This window comes from Lutra lutra, chromosome 8 (assembly GCF_902655055.1).
Source record: "Lutra lutra chromosome 8, mLutLut1.2, whole genome shotgun sequence".
In the NCBI taxonomy this organism is placed as follows: domain Eukaryota; kingdom Metazoa; phylum Chordata; class Mammalia; order Carnivora; family Mustelidae; genus Lutra; species Lutra lutra.
In genome coordinates, this window is record NC_062285.1 from 55,581,881 (window position 1) to 55,602,778 (window position 20,898).

General features: G+C 58.4%; 1 protein-coding gene across 5 annotated transcripts; it reads left to right on the forward strand.

The window, feature by feature from the left end:
• Nucleotides 1-49: 49 nt before the first annotated feature.
• Nucleotides 50-20,898, forward strand: RARG (retinoic acid receptor gamma). 5 transcript variants are annotated; one of them, XM_047742795.1, is made up of 10 exons: nt 50-253; nt 998-1,064; nt 4,656-4,984; nt 15,921-16,069; nt 16,287-16,428; nt 17,097-17,257; nt 17,445-17,621; nt 17,993-18,197; nt 18,635-18,793; nt 19,578-20,898. In XM_047742795.1, exons 3-10 carry the CDS (start codon nt 4,801-4,803, stop codon nt 19,775-19,777), a joined length of 1,377 nt encoding a protein of 458 aa, XP_047598751.1. In that variant the 5' UTR covers nt 50-253; nt 998-1,064; nt 4,656-4,800; the 3' UTR covers nt 19,778-20,898. The 5 variants fall into 5 exon arrangements, with proteins under 5 accessions (XP_047598751.1, XP_047598752.1, XP_047598750.1 ...); XM_047742796.1 differs by having other exon boundaries at nt 1,001-1,064; XM_047742794.1 differs by lacking the exon at nt 998-1,064.

Here is a 20,898-nt window from a genome sequence, read left to right on the forward strand (position 1 = left end):
AGAAAATATTTTCCGTGTCCCCGCCTGCAGAGTCAGTGTGCGGTTTGGGAGAAAATGTGTCGGATATTTTGGGGCGGTCACGTGGGCGGGCGGGCTCGGAGAGGCCCCGGGACAGTCCCAGCCTAGAGCCCGTGCCCCCCCAAAGCCCCCCATTGCCGCGAGCCCCTGACATTGCGACGCCGCATCCCCGCGACCGCCGGACGCCGGGACCTCGGGGCGTCCGCGGCCTCCCTTCCCCCTCCCTCCCCTCCAGGTGAGTCAGGCGGGGAAGCAGGCTCGCCGCCGCCCGCGGACGCTTGGGTCCCGGCCGAGGTGGGCTGGGGGCGGGGGCGCGGGGCAGCTACGCCGCTCAGTCCCTGCCTCCGCTGCTCCGGCAGTCCGCAGCGCTGGAGGGGCTTCCTGCCCAGCTTGGGGGTCAGCCCCGATGCGGGAGGGAATAGGGAAGATTTAGACCGACTGGGGCTGGGTTGGGCTTCAGCGAGACTTCTTTTCGGGAGAGCGCTTGGGGAACAGTCTTCAGCCAGGGGGTTTCTAGCCTACTTTTGCGCTTTGGAGCCTGAGGGAAGACAGGGTTCCCTCCTATGTGGAAGGACCTCGCTAGCCCTCCCTCAGGCTTCCCCAGGGGAGTCTGACGGGTGAACTTCTGGTCCAAACTGGTCCAGGTTCCTCCTTTCCTGGTGGAATGGCCCAGCTGGGACATCCAAAGGGCAAGGAGACATCCAGAGGCAAGTGCTACGAGCCCTTTGGGTCCTGGAGTTTGCAGAGACAAGTGGATAGGATAGGGGTCTGAGAAGGTTCCTTAAACTGCACTTCTGTATTCCCTGTCACTTGTCCCCAAGCAGGCTGTGAGTCTTCGCTCCCTCCAGCCAAGGATGGGGGCTACTCAGGAGTATTCTGGAGGGGAGCCCAAAGGGAACAAAGGAAGAGCAGCAAGACTGGGCCAGGGACCTAGGAGTCCTAGTCTGGGAGCCCCATTGACATGCCTCTCTGTCTTCAGCAGTGACAGCCCAGTCCCCTCAACCTGACCCAGTATGTAGGAGGGCAGCTCTGCAGGTGGCCAGAGGGTAAGAGTACGCTTGGCTGGGGTTGGGGGGGGGGAGCAGGGGAGGCTGAGGAGGGGTCTGTAGGGGGAGAAGCTGAGATGACTGTGCCCCTTCAGGGCCCATGTGCAGGGTAGGTGCAATTCCAGACCTCAGGTCTGAGGCTCCTGCCCTTAATGTCACTCCTCTGATGCCGAGTTTGGGTTGAGGACCACAGGCAGTGTCCCATATCCTTGAGGCAAGAAGAGAGAGGAAAGGGGTGGGGGGCACGAGGTAGTATGTGCAGGGTGCCTGGAGCATGGGTATCCCAAACAGACACACACACACACACACACACACACACACACCACATGCATGCTCCCGTACACACATGCATACACACTGTAGCTTAAAGCCTGGTAGGCAGGACAGGGCACACCCCCCCCACCCCGGCACACCCCCACCCCTGGCTCAGAAAGCCACCTAACTGGCACCTCCAGTTCCCCCCTCTGCCCCACCCTGCCCGTGCCCTCCATTGCCCACACACATTCCACTGGCATTGCCCGCCTGCCTGCCTCCTGGGCACTGCCCCTCCCTGGGGCCAGTGAGGTGGAGGGAGGGCACCTGGGGATGAGAGGTGGAGACTCAAGGGTCTGGACTCCCCCAAGGTTGGCACAAGGCCAGGGAAACCCAGGCCACCGCTGCCTCCTGGGGAGCAGGCTGGGGGCCCAGGCTAGAGCAGAGGATGCCTGGGTTCTCTGCCCAGGCTGGGGATGGGGTCATGGAAAAAGGTGGTCGTGTTTATACAGGGGGGAGGGGGGCAGCGGGTGGAGAGCAGCCGACAAGAGCAGCTTTGTTCCGAGCTCTAGAGCGAGCAGGGCGGCAGGGAGACTTGCTCCCCCCCATCCGGCAGCCCCCTTCATCCATGCCCTCCCTCAACTCCACCTCAGCCCTAAGAGAAGCAGCTTTGTAAGGGCCCTCGGTCCCCTAGTCAGCCCCGCCTCCATCTGAGGTGGCATCTTGGGAAGAGAGAAGGGTTCTCTTCCTTCCACAGGTTCCCCAAAGAACCAACGCTTCTGGGTCCCTAGAGCAGGATTTCCTTTTACTCTCTGTACCACTGTCCCTTGGTCCCTTCCTCCACCCAGAACCTAAGACCCTCTGGTCCCCTTCCCTTCCCAGCCAGGGCAGAGGAACCAGGGCTCAGAAATGGATGACTCTGTGTCCTTCCCCTATCCACTCAACTCTAAAGTCCCTTCTCTGAGGCAAAATAGGTGGAAGCCCAAGGCGAGCTGGGGTGTCCTTCCCTCATTACAGCTTCATTCCTCAGTAAGGACCAGGAGTCTGAGCATCCCTCTCTGGGACATCGGCGTCCTCCTGCCCCACACTCAGGTCTCTGTTTCCCACCTGCAAGTGAGAAGCAAGAACAGTGAGTGCTGGAGCCAGAGCCAGGGGCTCAGTGGAAGGCAGTCTGAAGAAGATGGGGGGGCTCTTGTAGCTTCTCACTCTTGGCATCCTAGGGGTTAATCCACCTGGAATGTGGCCCAGCCTGTTGAGCTATGGCCCAGGGGCCTCTGGGGCCCGGACTCCTGGCTCCACCTGGGCTTAAGCAGGGATGAGGACTTGAGGGAATAGGGGAAGGAAAAGGAGGAGGACCCTAGGGGCTTGGGGGTCAGCCTTTTAGGCCTGGGGAGACACTGGGCTGAGGAGTCTGAGGGCACTGGGGATATGGGTGATGCCTCGTGAGGAGCAAGGGTTGCTTCTTGCATCAGGACTGAGTGAAGGGTGGTGGTATTAGGGTCTAACTTCCACAAGAGAGTTTACCCTCAGGAGTCTGAAGGCCAAGGTAGATGAGAGATAGAAAAGAAAGAAGGGAAGGAAGGAAGGAAAGCAGAAGGGAAAGGGAAGGAAGGGAAGGAAGGAAGGAAGAAAGGAAGGAGGGAAGGAAGGAAAGAAGGGAGGGAAGGAAGGGAGGGAGGAAGGAAGGGAAGCAGAGGTACAAAGATGTAGAGATACTGATCCTAGAAGCAAAGACTGATAAAAAGAGATGCAGAAATGCCTATCACCTACCTCTGGGCCTGCCCACCCCATGATCTGTATGTGTTTCATTCTCAGTCTTTCTCTGTCCTTCTGCACCACAATCCATTATGGTTCTGGCTGGTAGAGGAGGTACCCAGGCTGGGTGACTCTCCTTCCCCCTAACTCCCCTAGAGTGGGCAGTTCTGGGGCTTCTGGGAAAGTCAAACTTTCCTTTGTCAGAGCATCAGGAGAGAAACCACCTGCCCAGTCCTTGGATTCCCATTTCCTCTCTCCTTCCTTCCTTTGTCCCTCCCCTGGGCTCAGGTTAAACATCTACTGGGGCCGGCCACACTTGAGGGAGGGGAGGATGTAGGGAGGGCTTCCTAGAAGCAGAGGGCTCAGAGAAGACAGAGAAAAGGAGTTGGGGAAGTAAAGTAAGGTGAGGACAAGGAAAGGAGCTGCTCCCTGGCCTCATACCTAGCACTCAGTGGGGCTTCCATCAACATCTGTGGTTTTGAAGGAGAGTAGGCAAGACAGGTTACGGAGTGAGGGATAATGGAGATAGAGATCAAACTGGGAGAGGGGGAACTGGAAGAGGGAGTATTGAGGAAGATGGGGACAGAAGGAAATGCTAACTACAAGAGAGGTAAGGAGGAAGAGAAGGTACAAAGAGAAATGACATGAGACACATGGTATTTAATATGTGCCCTAGATTATTCTAAATGCTTTACATATGTGAAATCATTTAATCCTTACAACAACCTTATGAAGTAGGCCCTATTATTCCTAACTGACAAATGAGGAAACTAAAATTCAGCAAAGGGAGATTAAGTAACACACCTAAGGTCCAGCTAGTGAGTGGTGGGGATCAATGCTGGTAGCCCAGCTCCAGAGTCAGGGTTCCTAACCACTGGACCACTACTCCTTTCCAGAGAGATGTAGGGCCCCAAACTTACAACAGAAATATGTTTGCTTTCCCCAGAGTGGTAGAGAGTTTAAATAGTCTCTCTCTCTTCTTCTTCTTCTTTTTTTTTTTTTTAAGATTTTAAAAATTTATTTGACAGAGAGATCACAAGTAGGTGGAGAGGCAGGCAGAGAGAGAGGAGGAAGCAGGCTCCCTGCTGAGCAGAGAGCCCAATCTTTTTTTTTTTTTTTTTTTTTAAATAAGCTCTACACCCAACATGGGGCTTGAACTCACAACAGGAGGGTTTGAATCCTGGCTCTACCACTTACAGCCTCATGATCTTAGGCCAGTCACTTAACTTCAGTTTCCTCCTCTCTGAAATGGGAATCCTAATTCCTACCTCCCAGGATTGATGTGAAGGTTGTTAAATCAAGGGTCTAGGGCTCGCTCTTGGGCTTCACAATCACAATCACGTCTCAGCTTAGGGGTCCTCTCTGCCGGGAGTCCTAAGACCTGAACTAGTTTACCCTTCCCTGGAGAATTTTTTTCCTCAACCTGCATAAGATCCTGCCCTGCCTCCTACCCTGGGGTAGAGCTAGGGCGGTGTAAACCTTAGAAGCATGGAGGGAAAAGGCTTCAAGTGAGAGAGGGCCAGGGGGCTTGGAACCTTCTGGTGATCATTCTCTTATCCTTCCCTTTCCTCTCTTTCTCCCCAGGACTCTTGGAGACCCAGTGGGCAGGCCAGGAAGGGCGGGCACGGAGCCTCCCAGGCTGGGGCAGTGGGCATGGGCGGGGGCTGTGGCTGAAGACCTCCCCCGCCCATTGCAGACCCCAGGGGACTCAGCCTCCCTCACCGCAGCGATGGCCACCAATAAGGAACGACTCTTTGCAGCTGGTGGCCTGGGGCCTGGATCTGGCTACCCGGGGGCTGGCTTCCCCTTCGCCTTCCCAGGGGCTCTCAGGGGGTCTCCACCTTTCGAGATGCTGAGTCCTAGCTTCCGGGGCCTGGGCCAGCCTGACCTCCCCAAGGAGATGGCCTCTCTGTGTGAGTCTCAGGGACCTTGGGGGATGAGGGCAGGGGGAAACTGGAGGACATTTAGAGGTGGGAGCTAGAGAACATTGGCACCCTAGTTAGCAAGGCGGGCAGGGTTGGGGGTTTGATCTAAAGGAATAGGGGACAGGGGTTGTGGGAGGGGGTTTGGATGTGGAACAAATGACATTGTTTGCAAATGAGAGTTCTCCTGCCCCCAAAGCCTAGAATGTTGACTCCTGAGTCAACTGGCGGTGGAGAATATTTCCAATGGGCAGCCAGGGGTGGGTCTGGGGAAGTGTGAGGCTCCTGCCTGTATGCTGTGGTGGGTACAGTGGGGGAGCAGCTTGGGGGGTGGAGGAGTCTGGAAGACCAATCAGCTGACTGTGATCAAGGGGTGAAGCTGGTGAGGCAGCTTAGAGGCAGATAGCACAGAAAGGAAATGAAACAGTGCCAGGTGCCCAAAGATGTGTGGGCCAGGGAACTCTCCTCTTGGTGGTGGGGAGGGTGGAAACAGCTGCAGAGAGGGTGGCCCTTATACCATAAGTAATCCGGAGAGGTAAGGGGGTGTTCCAGAAGCATCCTCTCCTCCAGCCATGTGGGTTCTGGACTCCTCCCCTCCCTCTAGGTCTGGCGTGGCGCCCACATGCTGTGCAGATCCCTACTTGTTCCTCAGGCCTGCCCTCTTTGGGATAAGCCTTTGAGTGCTGACAGCAGACAAGCGTCAGGCCTCTCCTCTTCCTTCTGGATCCTCTTGCCTCCCACTTCGTAGTGGGTCTTCTTGACCAAGCCATGACAGGCGTGGGTGCCCAGGGGCTGGAGGGCTGGGTGGCTGCGTTCTGCCCGGGGGGTAAAGGGGCCGCATGTGAACAGGTGTAGAGAACCCTTACCTGGAAAGAAGGGGCAGTGATGGAAGGAGAGGCACAGGGAAGGGCAAAAAAACAGAGGCCCAGAGACGGAGAAGGAAAAAAAAAGATAGAAAGATAAAAACATCCTTTATAGCCCCGCAAGGTCAGGGGGAGAGAGAGGTGGGAGAGAAAGGGCCCTGCCTTCAGGAAGGGTGCAAAAGGAGGGTTGTGTGTTTGTGTGAAGGGGTGACTAGATGGGCTGGCAGCTCTAGTGGAAAGAGTGTGCTCATCTGGAGAAGGCGTGTGAATGTGTGTGTGTGAGTGCACACGTGTGTGTAGACCATATACAGTTGTCTAGGCACAGCCTGTCCTCGAGACTCTCTGCTCATACACGAGATTCCAGTGCACACAACAGAGTCAGTGTGAGGAGGCGACATTTAATAGGGCTGTTGAGGGTGTGTCTGGTTGCTGAGGCCTGCTGGTGGCACTGTCTGTAGACCAAAAGGGGATATTTGGGTGGCATACAGGTGAACAAGAGAGCACAAAGCCCCCTTTTTGGAAACCTCAGCTGGGCTTCCTCTGCCTCATTTACACCCCCTGAATCTGTCCCAGGGCCTGAGGAGGGAGGAAGAAACCACCCATTGCACAGAGAACTGAGAACTCTACAACTCAGTGCCTTGGGACTTGGTTTCCCTAGGTTCTGGGAGAGGCACTAAGGGAGCAAGGAGTAAGGAAGGAGAGGAGAAAAAGAATGGTAGTGGGGGAATGCTGAGAGCATGTGGCCAAGTCCCCAAGGAAGTTCTCCTATGCCCTGGACACACTGAGATCAAGGTCAGGGATCAAAGCAAGGTCAAGGCAAGGCAATGGGTCACACTGGGCTCTTTCCCAGCAAGGCTGCACTGAAAGGGTGTGGCGGGGGACTGAAAGGAGAAATCCAAGGGAGGAGCCAAAATCAGGGCAGGTAGTTGGGGAGGGTGTGGCTGGCATGGGGGACAGGCCTGGGCAGAGAGGTGCTGGTGGGGTGGGGAGGAAGGGAAGGCTTGGGTCCAGACAGCCTGCATGGGAGTGGGGCATGCAGGGCCCAGTGGCAAATGAGAGGGAGGCAAAGGGGAGAGGAAGGGATTCTGGGGTCTGGGAGACCTCACATAGTGGGAGAGCAGCTGAGGGGTGAAAGAGCATAGTCTCTCATTTCTCTGCCCCATTGTCCCTTTTTGCCTAGGGCCACCCAGTGGAGAGGGATTGGAGGCCTAAGTCGGATGCCAAAGTCACACTCATCTTGAGTCTGTGTCTCTCTCTTCGCCCTCTCTCTCTCTTAGTCTATGGGAGGGAGGGTGGTGCATGAAGGAGTCTGGAACTTCTCCCTGAGGCTGCCTCCTGGATCCTACTGCTGGGTCCCTAGCACCTTGGAGACATCCACGTTGAGAAGGGAAATCTTACTCCACCTCTTGGGGTTCTCCAGGGGCCTTAGTGGGTAAGGCAGGCATCTCAGAACTGGGGAGGGGAAAGGGGAGGGGGGCATGTGCTGTGGAGGCAAGCACAGGCCTGTGTGCATGGAAAAGCAGAGGGGTGTGTGAGTGTGCGTGCGCGTGTGCACGCATGAGCTTGTCCCGGTGTACATGCTCACACGGATGCATGAAACCCTGGGGTCTGCATCTCTCTGTATCTCTGTGTTTATGAACACTGTTGTGTTCTGTTTGCTTTGTCAAGACTACAGGGAACAGAGTGGGATGGGAGGGAAGGGAAGCCTTGCCCTCTTCCCTGCTTGAGGAGATGTCTGTGGTGTAGAGGACCTAGCCCTGTTTATCCTCTGAACTTGGTGACAGTGTCCCTGGGGGAAGGAGCCCAGGCTGCACTGCACTAAGTCACATGGAGAAACTGAGGGCAGGCTGGCACAGGAAGAAAAAGAGTTCTACTTAAAAGAAACTGAAAAAAGACAGACTCAGGGACCTAAGCGAGGTGACAGAGAACTATACAGGCCAAAAGGCACAGATACAGAGAGAACCCAGACGCTGGGAGAGGAGGCCAGCAGAACAGGCCGGTAAGGGTGGCGAGCAGGCAGAGGCGAGGCCTCCTCCAGGAAAAAACCCCAGCCCACTGCCTCCTTCCCCTCCCCTCCCCGGTCTCCACTGCTCAGGCTCGGGCTCCAGCTCCAGGCCTACACAAATGGGGCTTTGATTGCAACAGGAAACCTCTCTGGCGGGGGGAGCTGGGCAAGCCGCCGCCACTGGGGCCCAGGCTGCACCCCCCTCTCCTGGCCCCCTACCCAGTCCCAGCCCCCATCCTGCCCAGTTCCTTCCTTACACCCCTGCTTTGGGCCCCATCCCTCATTCACACCTCCCTTCTCTCTTCTGCTGCCCCCTCCTCCAGAGACCCCCTCTCCCCATCTTCCTTCAGGTGGGACTCCTAAGTTAGGACTTACCCTCAGGGTGGGGCTTCTTGCTTTGAAATGCCCCCTTCACCTTTTTGAGGGAAGGTTTTGGAAGAAAAGGAGAATTTAGCAGGAGGAATTCGGAGCCACTTATCCTCCAGCTCCATCCAGAAGGTGGCAGGAGGGGGGAAAGGAGGGGTGCATAGCAGTAAGCTATTCCTCCCTCCACAGTCCCTCGTTGGCCAAACTCATCATTGCTGGGGTGGTAGAGGCTCGGAGGGGTGACCATGCAAGACCCTGAGTGCTAATGGCCCTGTTAGTGGGGGGAGGGGTGCACTTCCCTGCCTCTGAGGTCTTGCCTTTGTGGGGCTCTAGCTGGGACGGGTGAACTGTGGTGGTGGTGGGGATCATAGATGGGGAGGGGGGGTGAGTCAGGCAGCAGCCCCCCCTCATACTCCCACCAGGCTGGTGGAGAACATCTGGTTCCCATGAAATGCTAGAAGGCTAATGGGTCTAATTGCTGCAATAAGGGCTGGGGGGACTTTGGGGATAAGAAGGGGCACTAGATTCCCCCATCCTCTTACCCTCTCTTCAAGGCTGTGCTAAGACTGTCTAGAATGGGGGGGTTGGGGTTGATGGGAAGGGTGGGCCTGGCACTCTAATGCCTTGTCCCTTATAAGACCCCCTCTCCCTGCAGTGCCTGGGAAGCACACACAGATGGGGTCATGAGGAGTGGGGTGCATCTGGTGAAGAGAAAGGGGGGCTATTGAGGACTCATGACTTCCTGGAGCCCTCCACCCCCCTCCTGTGCCCCACTCCCAACCCCCCTCCCTGTGGCCTGGCCACTTCTGGTTCTAATTACCAACCAGGCAGGGCTGACTTAATTGGGACCTTTCAGATTTCGGAGGAGGAAGGGGGGGTGGGGGACTGACAGCCTGGAGTTGACTAATCAGGGCTCTTTTCCCCCTGGTTTTGGGGGTACTTCCCATTTTATACTTAATTGATTTTTTTTTTTTTTTTTTAACCACTGCCCAGAGACTGACTCAGAAATCTATCATTCCCCCACACCTTCTTTTTGTGTGTGTGTAGGGGGCTGGATTGAGAAATGGGGTATTTGAGGTCGGGGGCAAGAGCAGGGAGCTCACATTGTGTTGGAAAGAACACTGCCTTCCCACTTCATCCCCACTTCAAGGGCCCCCCCCCACCCCGCGTCAGCCCTGCCACCCCGGCCGCACTCCCCACCCCCCCCACCCCCATCCACGAGCCAGGCCCTCCTTCCCAGCCCTGCCCCCCCCCCAGCCCGCTCCCCCAGTCCCGGGCCACCACTCCGGCCCCTCCTCCGCGCCCGCCTTCCTTCCCTGCCTACTCCTGGCACCCCTTCCTGCTCTTTATTCTTCCAAACTGGCGCCCCACTTCTGCAGCACCCCAGTGCGTCCCCCACCCGGTACAACAGATTCTTAGAAAAGCGCGCCCCGCCCTGGCCCAGCCGCAGCAGCCGGGCGGGGGAAGGGGCCGGCCGGGCGCCGCTCCCGCTCCCCCGGCGCTCCCCGTGCGAGCGGCGCTGACAGAGCCGGCTGGGCCAGCCCGCCGGGCGGGCGGGCAGCCGGGCGGGCGGGCGGGCGGGGCGCGGGGGAGGGGGCGGTTTCCGGGAGTCGCCGCCGCTGGCGCTGTCCCGGGGCCAGGGTCCCCGATTCGGCCAGGCAGCGAGGGCAAACTCTTGACGTGGCCAAACCCCCGCCCCCCTCACCCACTTCTCCGCCGGGCGAGGGCGCTCAGTGCCCGGAAGGGGCTACCGAGGGGACAGCGAGGCGGCCCTCGGAGATCTGAAGGGCACTCAGTGTGGCACTGAAGGGGAGAAGGGCCAGTGACTGCCCTTGGGGGGTGATGTGTAATGGCTCTGAGAACAGTTGACGACCGGACCCGAGAGTTACAGCCGAGAGGGGCCCTTGGCTCTTTGGGGCCACTGGCACGGTAGAAAGCCTGGGGGAGGGGAGCTGGCACTCAGCAGGGCAAGTTCATCGGAGGCGCGGCTGGCACTGTAGGGACAGTTTGGGGTGGCAATTTTGTGCTCGGAAAGTGAAATCAGGCTCGAGGAAGGGGCACTGAGAGAGGCGGTGGAGCGCCTGGGGAGCGTCAGTCGCGGGACGGGGCTGAGAGGACTTGAAGGGAGGCAGCCCGGGACTCGGCGAAGGGAGGACGGCTCCGGCTGGGAGGGGTAGACTCCCGGCTGCGCAAGAGGGGGCGGGGGACTCCGCGGCGGCGCTGGCGACCGTCTGGGCGGGGTGGGGCGGGGCCGGGTCAGAAGGAGGTGAGCGCGCCCGGCCACCCGCCCCGAGGGGGGTTCCCGGAGAGTTCACGGCGGGAGCGCGCTCCGGCCCTTCGACCGGGGGTGGGGAGAACGGGAAGGAAGGAGGAGGCCGCGCGCGCCGAGCCGCAGGAATGTACGGTTCGGCCCCGAAGCGCGCGCGCGGAGGGAGAGGGAGGAGCCAGGCCTGGGAATGAGGGGGTGGAGGTAGTGCAGGTCCCCGAGCTCCGGAGAACTGCCGGGCGCCCGGAACCTCCATGTTCCCCTCTCCCCCATCTTCCTTGATACCCCTGCCTGTATCGACTTGTGTGCAAAGAGTGCTGGGGAGGGGAGGAGGAAAACTCAAAAGGAAATGCGTGTGCTTGGTTCCTTCACTCCTTCCCCCGTTCCCGACCAGGGCACGCGCCGAAGTGCAAATGCGTGCAAAGCCTCGGGGCTGTGGAGACAGAATGCTTAACAGCATTCTCCCGAGCTAGATGTGCTTGCACAAGCGTTTGTGCAGCTATGGTTTTGTGTGCGTGCAGATAAGTGCACGCGCACTGTTGCATATTTGCAGATACGTGGTGCCTACCTAGATAAATGCATGCACGGATATGTGTCTAAGCAAGCGCGCTCGCCGGGTGCGAGTGTGTGTAAGTGTGCGCTCACTCCCAGCTCCGCTAATCTTAGTGCCCGGCCCCCTTCGCTCTCCAAGCCCCACCCCCCACCCCTCTGGGCTTCGCTTTTACAAAAGGTCTCCCCAGTGTTAGCCGCCGAGGCGCCCAGAGAGAGCCGCACCGCGGCCGATGCGGCAGTCCCGGCTTTGCGCCCCGCCCAGTCCCTTTCCCCTGCTGGGGATCCCCCTCTTCCCCGCCCACCCCTTACCCCCCATGCAGCCTGGCGCCCTATGCTAGCCTTCCCCCTCCCCCCCTCCAGGAGCGGGGCGCCGCCGGGGGAGGAGGGGGAATCGGCTGCGGGTCCTTGGTGTTCCTAGCACCCAGCTTCCCTCCAAGCCGGGTCGCAATGTACGACTGCATGGAAACGTTTGCCCCGGGTCCGCGACGGCTGTACGGGGTGTCCGGGCCCGGGGCCGGCTTGCTGCGCAGAGCCACCGGCAGCTCCTGTTTCGCCGGATTTGAGTCTTTTGCCTGGCCTCAACCCGCCAGTCTGCAATGTAGGTACCAGAGCCCAGGGGTGGGGTGAGGGGTGCAGGAGAGGCAACACCTCCCCCTTTCCGTGTGTAAAAGGTGGAACCGGGGTGCAAGCGGAGATTCTCACTCTCTCTATGTGAGGGGCGGCTGTGTAGGAAAGAGAGGTACTGGCCCTTTAAACGTGGGGACCTCAGCGACTCCTTTGGGTGTGTGCTGTAGTGTTTGGAGTGTGTGTGGTTTTTATGGTGGGTGTTTAGCTACGAGCTGCGGTTGATGCCACTCCAGACTTTCTGGGGATAGGGAGACCGAGATGCTATTGGTAGCTTGTGCCCGCAGGTCCGTGGCCCCGGAGGGATATGGCACCCAGGACCGTGGGTGGCGTTTGTAGAGTCCATGTGGGAAGTTGGGAGCGTAAAAAATATTTGCAGAGCGTGTGAATCCCTGGAGTGTGCAGCGCCTTACGTAGGCGGTGTGGGTGTGAGTGTAGTGGGGTCTCTCCACGCCGCCTCGCCCTCCGACAGCGCTGGCAGTTCCGCACGGCTCTTGCGTGGGGATGTTTGTGGCGTGGGGCCGGGAAGGCGTGTGCCCCTGCGTGGCTGCGGGGGCGGTTTTGGAAAGTGCCGTGTTCGAGCGTGCATCCTGTGTGCTCTGTGTGCGGGGTGGACCGGGTGGTGCACACAACGGGGAGAGGGCTGGGCTCTGGCGCCCCTCCCCCACCTTAAAAAGCAACGTTTGGAACTGTGTATAGGGTTGTATGCGGCGAGACGACTTTTTCCTACGGCTCCGACACGCACAACTTCAGTAGAAAGCGAAAAGTTTACCCAAAGTCTGTTGATGGTGGGGGGTGGCCCGCAGGAGGCAGCAGCAGGGAGAACAGGACTCCTGGGTCCCCAAATATCCATCTTCCCCTCTCTGTGAAATGGGAGATGCCAGGCCTGGGGCCCTGGAACCCCTTTCCAGAGCGGTAATAAAAAGCTGGGGACTGAGAGGCAGTAAAAATGAAGTCCAGATGAGAGGCGGCTTTGAAGCCTGGGCCGAAGTGCCTGGCGGGGTGGGTGTGGGGAGGACCCGGGAGGGGAGCCTCGAACACCCCCCAAATTTACCCGGGGCTGGGAGCGCGCTGGTAGCCCGGTGTGGACACCGGGGCGAGGGGCTTGTGGGCAGCTGGGAAGGGGCGGGCGGCGGGCGGGGCGGAGGGCGCAGGGGGAGTGCGCGCGCGGGGTCACCGAGCCCCCGCCAACGCGCCTCGCTCCTTGGCACTCGGCAGCGCTGTTTACGAGAGTTCGGCTTTTTTTTTTTTCCCTTTACTTTTTTCTTTACTGCTCTTTTTCCTTTCTTAGTGTATTTTTTCTTTCTTTTTTCTTTTTTTTTGGGAGGGGTGCTTTTGGTTCCAGGGCAAGGCTGCTCATAGATTGGAGGAGGGAGGTGGCAAGCAGGAGACCGAACTTTGGGGATGGGATGGGGCAAGAATTAAAAGTGTGGCATTTGTAGGGTGGAGAAAGCATGGAACTGTTATTACTTTGCACCAAATCCTGGTGAATTCTTAACTTTCCTTTCACTGCCCAATAGGAAGGGGAGTTGGGGTATGTTGGGAGGGGTGCTGAGGTGCAGAGACTTTCCCAGGAGGGGTTTTTGTGAGGGCTGGGTCCTTTTTTCAGGAGCGTGGCAGTCTCAGGGACTTGGCTGGCAGTCTGTTTTTTTGCATTTCAATTCGGACCAATAATTTTGGCCTCTAGGGTCTTGGTGGGCTTCAGGCCTGCTCCACACACTTTCAGAGAGAAAGTAGTTTAGACCTGTGTCTGCTTTGGGGAAGGGGAGAGGTCCCTTGAGGAGAGGGCCACATGGTGTGTTTGTGGGTGTTTGCCAGAGTCCTGGTGCTGCGCTGGCAGGCTGGGGGTGTTTGTCTGGTCGCGGAGCTGCTCTCTTGCAAATGTGAAGCTGGGTGTTGTGTCAGTGACTTGTGCCTCCACCGTGTGGCTGGAGTGAGTGTGCTTTTAACCCTGCCTGTGTGTTCTCCCACTCCAGGGGCCGGTTGGGCTATGGGGGCCCATGGGTAGTGTGTCTGCTTTTGTGCCCTGTGTGCTGTCGATGTGTGAGTGTCTCCAAGGAGGTGTGTGTCAGACTGTGAGTCTGGGATTCTCAGCCCTGTGCCTCGCAGCTGGGAGCGTTTACAGCCGGTTATAAAGAGTTTGTTTGAAGCTCCGCTCAGCCTGGCCAGGAATTTCCTCAATTTCAGCAATTTGGGCTTTAAAAGGAGAAAAACCTAGAGCCCACCCCCCTCCTCCCCAGCAGGGGCCCCTGCCTAGCTCTTGTTGGGGTCTCGGCCCAGGGCTGAGAAGGGACTCTGAGCAGGCCTGAGCCAATTAGCTCTCTTGTGCCCTTCACCCCCAGAGCCCCTGGGCTGCACTCTAGGGTCCAGGGGGCAGGCTTGTGCCAGAGGGGTGCCCAGAAGGGGTGACACTACACTTAGACAGGAAAAGTTGTCCCCAGGGCTGTCTCCCTGCGGCCCCCAGTCTTGTAATTGCTTGGCACTGCCCCATGCCAGTCTGACCGCACCCAGGCCCTTTCGCAAGAGAGGAAATGAGGCAGCGCTCTGCGGGCAGGGAGGGGGTCAGCGCTGGAGCGAGCACCACCCCACGCACTGGCCTGTGGGCCGCACTTGTGCCCTCCTAGGATATCAGGAGGGGTCCTGAAAGGCATTCCAGCCCGCCCCGCATCTCTCCGCCCCAGCACCTCCTGGAGTCCCCCCCCACCCCCACCCCGGTCCTGAATAGGCACCTTTCCTCCCCTCTCCTCGGTCTTTTTCCAACTGGAAATCTCTCTCCGGCTGGATTCTTATGCTAATGGGGTCTGTGTGTTGCAGGGTGGGGAGGGCTTCCCTCCTGTGGGGTGGGTGGAGCTAGCCCGGAACCCCGGCATCCTGGGCATTCCTTCTGCCCTGCTGGCGGCCTGGGGCGGCCCTTTTGACCAGGTGGGCCACAGCGGGTTAGAATGAAGAAGGTGCTCACGAGGTGGGTGTGTGGGCCACTCCTCAGGGAGGGTCTCAGCGTTTTCTTGCACTAACTGGGCCATCTAGGTGTGGGCATCAGGTCCTACCGGTTGAATAATTTATAGATTTTTCCAGCCTTGGAAGATGAACTTGGAAGAAGACCCAAACAACCAGCAGAATCAAAAAGGTCTCCCAAGTAGCCTCCTGAATAGGGAGGGTGTCCTCACGGCCACACATGCTCAGTGTGGCAGGGGCTGAGAACCACCCGCCCCCAGCTTTGAGCTGCAATTGGGTATTTGTGTGGGAAGTTTAGGAGTGAAGACCTAGGCTCAGAGAGGGTCCAGAGGTAGTTCCCCTCCCCCATGAGCCCTGTTTACCCACTGTCATCTGACTTTTCCTGCTTTGCTACACCCCCAACCTCTTCTGGACCTGAGAATCGGAGCAAATATCTCGGTCTCTCCTTCCCCAACTTCTCTTGAGTCCCTGCCAGGCCACTTAGACTTAGTCAGAGGACCTAAGCGGCTTGGCTCCACCATCAACTGGTAGTGTGGCCCTGCGTTGGCCACTTCCCTCTCTTGGCCTCCGTTCCTCCAGGTGTAAAATCAGGCTATTGCATATCCTCTGACCTGCTTTCTTGATACCTGTGTCTCATTTACTCCGCTGCCTCAGTGGTTCCTGGAGAAAAGGACACTGGCAGTTATTTGTGGGGAGGGGGTGGTATGAGAGGCAAAAGCTGGAAGATTATCCACCATGTACTACTTGAGAGAAACTGAGGACCTCTTCCACCTACTGAATACCCCAGCAGATCAACTCCCTGGGTGCTAGCTGCTACTTGCCTACTGGGCCCCAGAACTCTTGCCTCATGAGGAGGAAGGTGGTGGGAGGTAGACGACCTGACGAGGTAGACCGACAAGGACGTGATAGACAGCGACTATAGAGTGCAGAGCCACAGCCCATAACCCCTCCCCCTGACCACTTGATAGCTGGGGAAACTGAGGCCCGTGGCAGTTAACTGCCAGTATGACTTGGACCTGGAATTTGGGGAACTGAGCAGTGTCATGAGGGCTTGGACTGGCACTGTTGTGCAGGGAGATGGCCCGACTGCAGGAGGTGCACTAAGAGTGGTTTTCTGGAAGCGTTTGCTCTGGGGCTGTACGTGGTCGTTGGGACTTTAAGTCACCTTGCCAGAGATGGTGGTGGCACCACTGAGCTGGAGGGAGAAGTGGGAATGGGGTGGATGTGTATAGTGAGGATGCCTAGAGAAGTGAGGGACCCTGCTCCCCGACCCTCATGTCACTGCTTTCCCCCCAGCGGTGGAGACCCAGAGCACTAGTTCAGAGGAAATGGTGCCCAGCTCGCCCTCACCCCCTCCACCTCCTCGGGTCTACAAGCCTTGCTTCGTGTGCAATGACAAGTCCTCAGGCTATCACTACGGGGTCAGCTCCTGTGAAGGCTGCAAGGTGTGTGAGTAGTGGCGGTGGGAGCCCTGGGCCTCGGGTCCAGACCAGAGGGGCAGGACCCTGTGCGTGAGTGGCTTTCACTGGGGAGTGGGAGGGGCTGCTTTGCACAGACTTGGCCCCTAGTGTGGCGGGGGCCTGAGCTGACCCACAAGGCCCCAGAGAGGCTGGTATACTCCCAGCATCCTGCTTCACTGCCCACCCCCACCCCCAACTCCAGGGCTTCTTCCGCCGCAGCATCCAGAAGAACATGGTGTACACGTGTCACCGTGACAAAAACTGTATCATCAACAAGGTGACCCGGAATCGCTGTCAGTACTGCCGGCTACAGAAGTGCTTCGAAGTGGGCATGTCCAAAGAAGGTATTGCGCCTCCCCAGCCTGGCCAGAGCAGGAACCCTCCGGACCCACGGGTCCTCGCTACCCTCTTCCCGCTGGCCCGCTGCCACTTCCTTGACCTCCGGGACCTGGCCTGCTTTGCCTTGCTGCTTCTGCTTCTCGGTCCCTGGCCCCTCCTATTTGATGAGTGCCCGCCCATTCACCCAGGAGGCCCCACCCCTTGCCCTTCTTCCCTCAGTGCTTAATCCTTCCTCTGAATGAGTGAATGGGGGTTATTGGCTCTCTTTGCCTGGTTTCATGGGGAGATATTGGGGGGGGCTTAACAGTCACCTCCCTGCTCCCAAGACTGAGCCTGAGGTGGATCTGGGGTGGCCCCCCTCCCCTGCACCATTGTGCTGCCAAGGCTATAAGTGGATATCCTGCCGCCTGCATATCCTGCCCCCCCCCCCCCAGCTCCTGCAGGGTGACAGGAAGGGCAGGATGGAGCCGAATGGCTTGGGGAGGGAGCAGGGGCTGCAGGCCCTGGGTGGGGCTGGAGAGAGCCAGCCTGGGAATGGGAGCTCGGAGGAGCTAGGGAAACTGAGGCAGCGATTAGGGTCCCAGGGAACAGATGTTCATGATAAGGACAGAGGACAGGATAATTAGGGTGAGAGGAGATACCCTGACCCTCTCTGTGTGCCTTCACCCCCAAGCTGTGCGGAATGACCGGAATAAGAAGAAGAAAGAAGTAAAGGAAGAGGGGTCGCTTGACAGCTATGAGCTGAGCCCTCAGTTAGAAGAGCTCATCGCCAAGGTCAGCAAAGCTCATCAGGAGACCTTTCCCTCACTCTGCCAGCTGGGCAAATATACCACGGTGAGTCCAGTGAGGGCAGGGGACCCTTCACTTTGGAGACTGGGTTGGGGTTGTATTGAGGTCACGGTCTAGTGCTGAGGCCAAGGAAGGGCAACAGAACGCAGAGGGGAGAGCTTGGGGTTTGGGCAGAAAGAAGATAGCCCCCAGGGCAGGCTTTAGCTTCCATTCCCACCTGCCTTCCCTGTAGAACTCCAGTGCAGACCACCGGGTGCAGCTGGATCTGGGGCTCTGGGACAAGTTCAGTGAGCTGGCCACCAAGTGCATCATCAAGATCGTGGAGTTTGCCAAGCGGCTGCCTGGCTTTACCGGGCTCAGCATTGCTGACCAGATCACTCTGCTCAAGGCCGCCTGCCTGGACATCCTGGTGAGTTAAGCCCTGTGGCCTGTCTCCCGCCACAGCCTGTGAGGCCAAGGAGTTGGTCTGCACAAAGATCTCATTATCTCCCCCAACCCCATCTCCAATCTGGGACTCCCCAGATCTTCTCTAAAGCCGAGCTTTTTTTGTCTTCCCCCTGCCCAAGACCTGATCCTACACTTCTGGATGCCCTGCCTCCTTCCGACCTCTCTTCCCTCCCAAGCTTTAGATTCCCCCCTTCCGCCTCCCTCCTGTGCCTGCTGCAGGTTGCCCTCCTTCTGCTTCTAACTCCCTCCCGTGCACCCCATCGCCTCTTCTCTCCACCTGAGATGGGCTCTTCCCCAGACATAGCACTCAGCCTTCCCCTTGCCTACCTTCAGATGCTACGGATCTGCACAAGGTACACCCCGGAGCAGGACACCATGACCTTCTCCGATGGGCTGACCCTGAACCGGACCCAGATGCACAATGCCGGCTTTGGGCCCCTCACGGACCTCGTCTTTGCCTTTGCTGGGCAGCTCCTGCCACTGGAGATGGATGACACAGAGACCGGTCTGCTCAGTGCCATCTGCCTCATCTGTGGAGGTGCGGGGGCGCCCCCTGGTGGTTACCTGCGCTCCTTTCCCACTACCCCATTCCTGCTCTCGGACCAGGCAGGAGACCTTGGTCCTTCTTTGTTGCAGCCGCCCCATGCGCAGACTTCTCAGAGCCAGTACAGGCTCCCCAGCAGCGCTGGGGCTTAGGACAGAAAGGAGAGCAGAGGAAGAGCTGAGGAGATCCCAGATGACTGGTGCTGAGATATAGCGGTCTGGGCAGGAGTGATTTACCAGAGGGGAGAAGAAGGTGGGGGGCCTGGAGCGGGGGAGGTGGTCTGGGTAAGAATCATAGGAACCATAGGCAAAGGGCTGATGGGACAGAGTGGGGGGCCTGGGGGGGCCATAGGGCAGGGCCAGTTGGGGATGGGCCCTCTCACTGTCTCTCCCAACTCTTCCTCTCTCACAGCACTGTGCTTGTTCCTGCAGACCGCATGGACCTGGAGGAACCCGAGAAAGTAGACAAGCTGCAGGAGCCGCTGCTGGAGGCCCTGAGGCTCTATGCGCGCCGGCGGCGGCCCAGCCAGCCCTACATGTTCCCGAGGATGCTCATGAAGATCACGGACCTTCGGGGCATCAGCACCAAGGGTCAGTCGTGAGGGCACCCCTTCCCTCTCCGGCACCTGCTGGTCTCTCGGGTCAGGCAGGCAGGCAGACAAGCGAAGACCAGAACAGAGCATCAGGGGCTCTGCACTGGACTCCTAGCTCTGCCGCAGGCTAGTGGGGAGACTTCGGGAACATTCCTTTACTTATTGTACCTTGTTTTCCTGTTCGGAAGCTAGACTATACTTAACAGTTACCCCACCGGTTGTCGTGAGAACTAAGCAAGTTAACAGAGCAGGCTTAAAACGGCTCTGAATTAAAACTGCAGTTCCACAGTAGCTAGAGCCGCATTTCAAGTGCCCAGGGGTGAGTGAGGACTGTGCTGGACGAAGGAGACAGTGCCATCCTCACAGAAAGTTCTTTTGGACAGTGATGATTCAGAAGGATGTGTGGCAGATAGTAGGGGTTCAGTTGTATTAGCTATTATTCTAAAGCTTAGTTAGAAATGACCTAGGAACAGTGGGCCAGCTGTAGACATGGGAAGGGGGAGTGCCTGAGGGATGGGACTGAGAGTTGGGCCATGATCTTGGAGCCTAAGAATGGGATGAGTGGGCAGCAAACTTGGCAGAGAAGGCAGGTAGAAGCTGCAGCAGAGGAGTGGCCCCCAGGGACCATGGAGTAGGGAGAGGTTGAGCTGGGACAGAGAGGTGGCAGGCTTGTGCTAGGTTCCTGTTGTTCCTGTGTGTTCCCAGAGAGAGAAAGGTTAGGGAGATGGCCTCAAGGGGCATGGGCTTCTGCTCCCTTGAACCTCTTTGTTCCTCTGTTGCAGGAGCGGAAAGGGCCATTACCCTGAAGATGGAGATTCCAGGCCCGATGCCTCCCCTAATCCGAGAGATGCTAGAGAACCCCGAAATGTTTGAGGACGACTCCTCGCAGCCTGGTCCCCACCCCAAGGCCTCTGGCGAGGATGAGGTTCCCCGGAGCCAGGGCAAAGGGGGCTGCAGCCCCCAGCCTGACCAGGGCCCCTGACTTTCCTGCCGTGGGGGTTGGGGCTCCAGGCAGCAGACTGACCATCTCCCAGACACTGCCAGTGACTGGGGGAGGACGTGCTCTGCCCTCTCTCCACCCCTTCCAATGAGCTCCTTGTTTTTGCCAAAGTTTCCAGGGGTGCCTCTGTGTTCATCCCCTCCCTGTCCTAACTGGCTCCCTCTCCAGTCTTGGGGGCTTGCTCTGTTCCCACCAGGAGAGAGGGCAGAGGGGTGAGCCTCGGTTTGGACTCTAAAATCTCAGCACTGCCCCTCAGACACCAGGGTCCCAGGCTCCCCAGGGCAGAAGGAAGACCCTGCCAGTTCCACAGCCCCTTCCTCTGCCAGGTGCTTAGGCCTCTGGGAGCAAACAGGAACACTAGAGACCAAAAAGGGGGCATGGGGGGCTGAGCCCACCCTCTTGCCCCTGCCCTTGGTGCCTCGTGCCGCTAATGCACCTGCCAGGTGCACGCTGCCCTCGGAGCCCCAGCCTCATGCCAGGTCAGGTTGGGCCAGGCTGGGCCCTGCATTTTTGGGGGGCCCAGAGGGTGAAAGGGACAGACACAGCTCCGTTAGGCACCTCTTTGCTTGGGCCCAGAGTTGACCTTGTGCCCTCCGTTACAAGCCCCTCCCCAAGTCCTGTGTTGTCCCCCACCCCTGTCATGTGCCTTGGGCTTCCCCTGCCTCCCATCTCAGCCACCGGGGCAGGGACCCTCCTACACTACAGAGGGGCCAGGGGATCCCTCTCCTCCTAGTGCCTTCCCCACTCCTTGATCTCCAGAGCAGCTTGGCCCAGGGAGGGGGGGTGGGTGGGCGCTGCTTAGCTGATCCTTCCCTGACCCAGAGGAAACCTCTATTTATTTATTAGCTTTTGTTTACACCCTGGACTTGACCCCTTCCTCCAGGGGTCTTGGGAGGGGGAGCCCAGGGCCCCTGTGACCCCTCCCTTCTTCCTCCAATCCCCAGTTTGTATTTAGCTGCCAAATAAGATTCCCACTGGCTCCCCTTTTTCTCTGGGGGGGTCAGGGTGCTGTCCCCTCCCCTCTGTTTACATCTCCCCTCCACCCCGCTGTATCGCATATTGCTGAGTTTTCTATTTTTGCAAAATAAAGTGATGGAAACTCA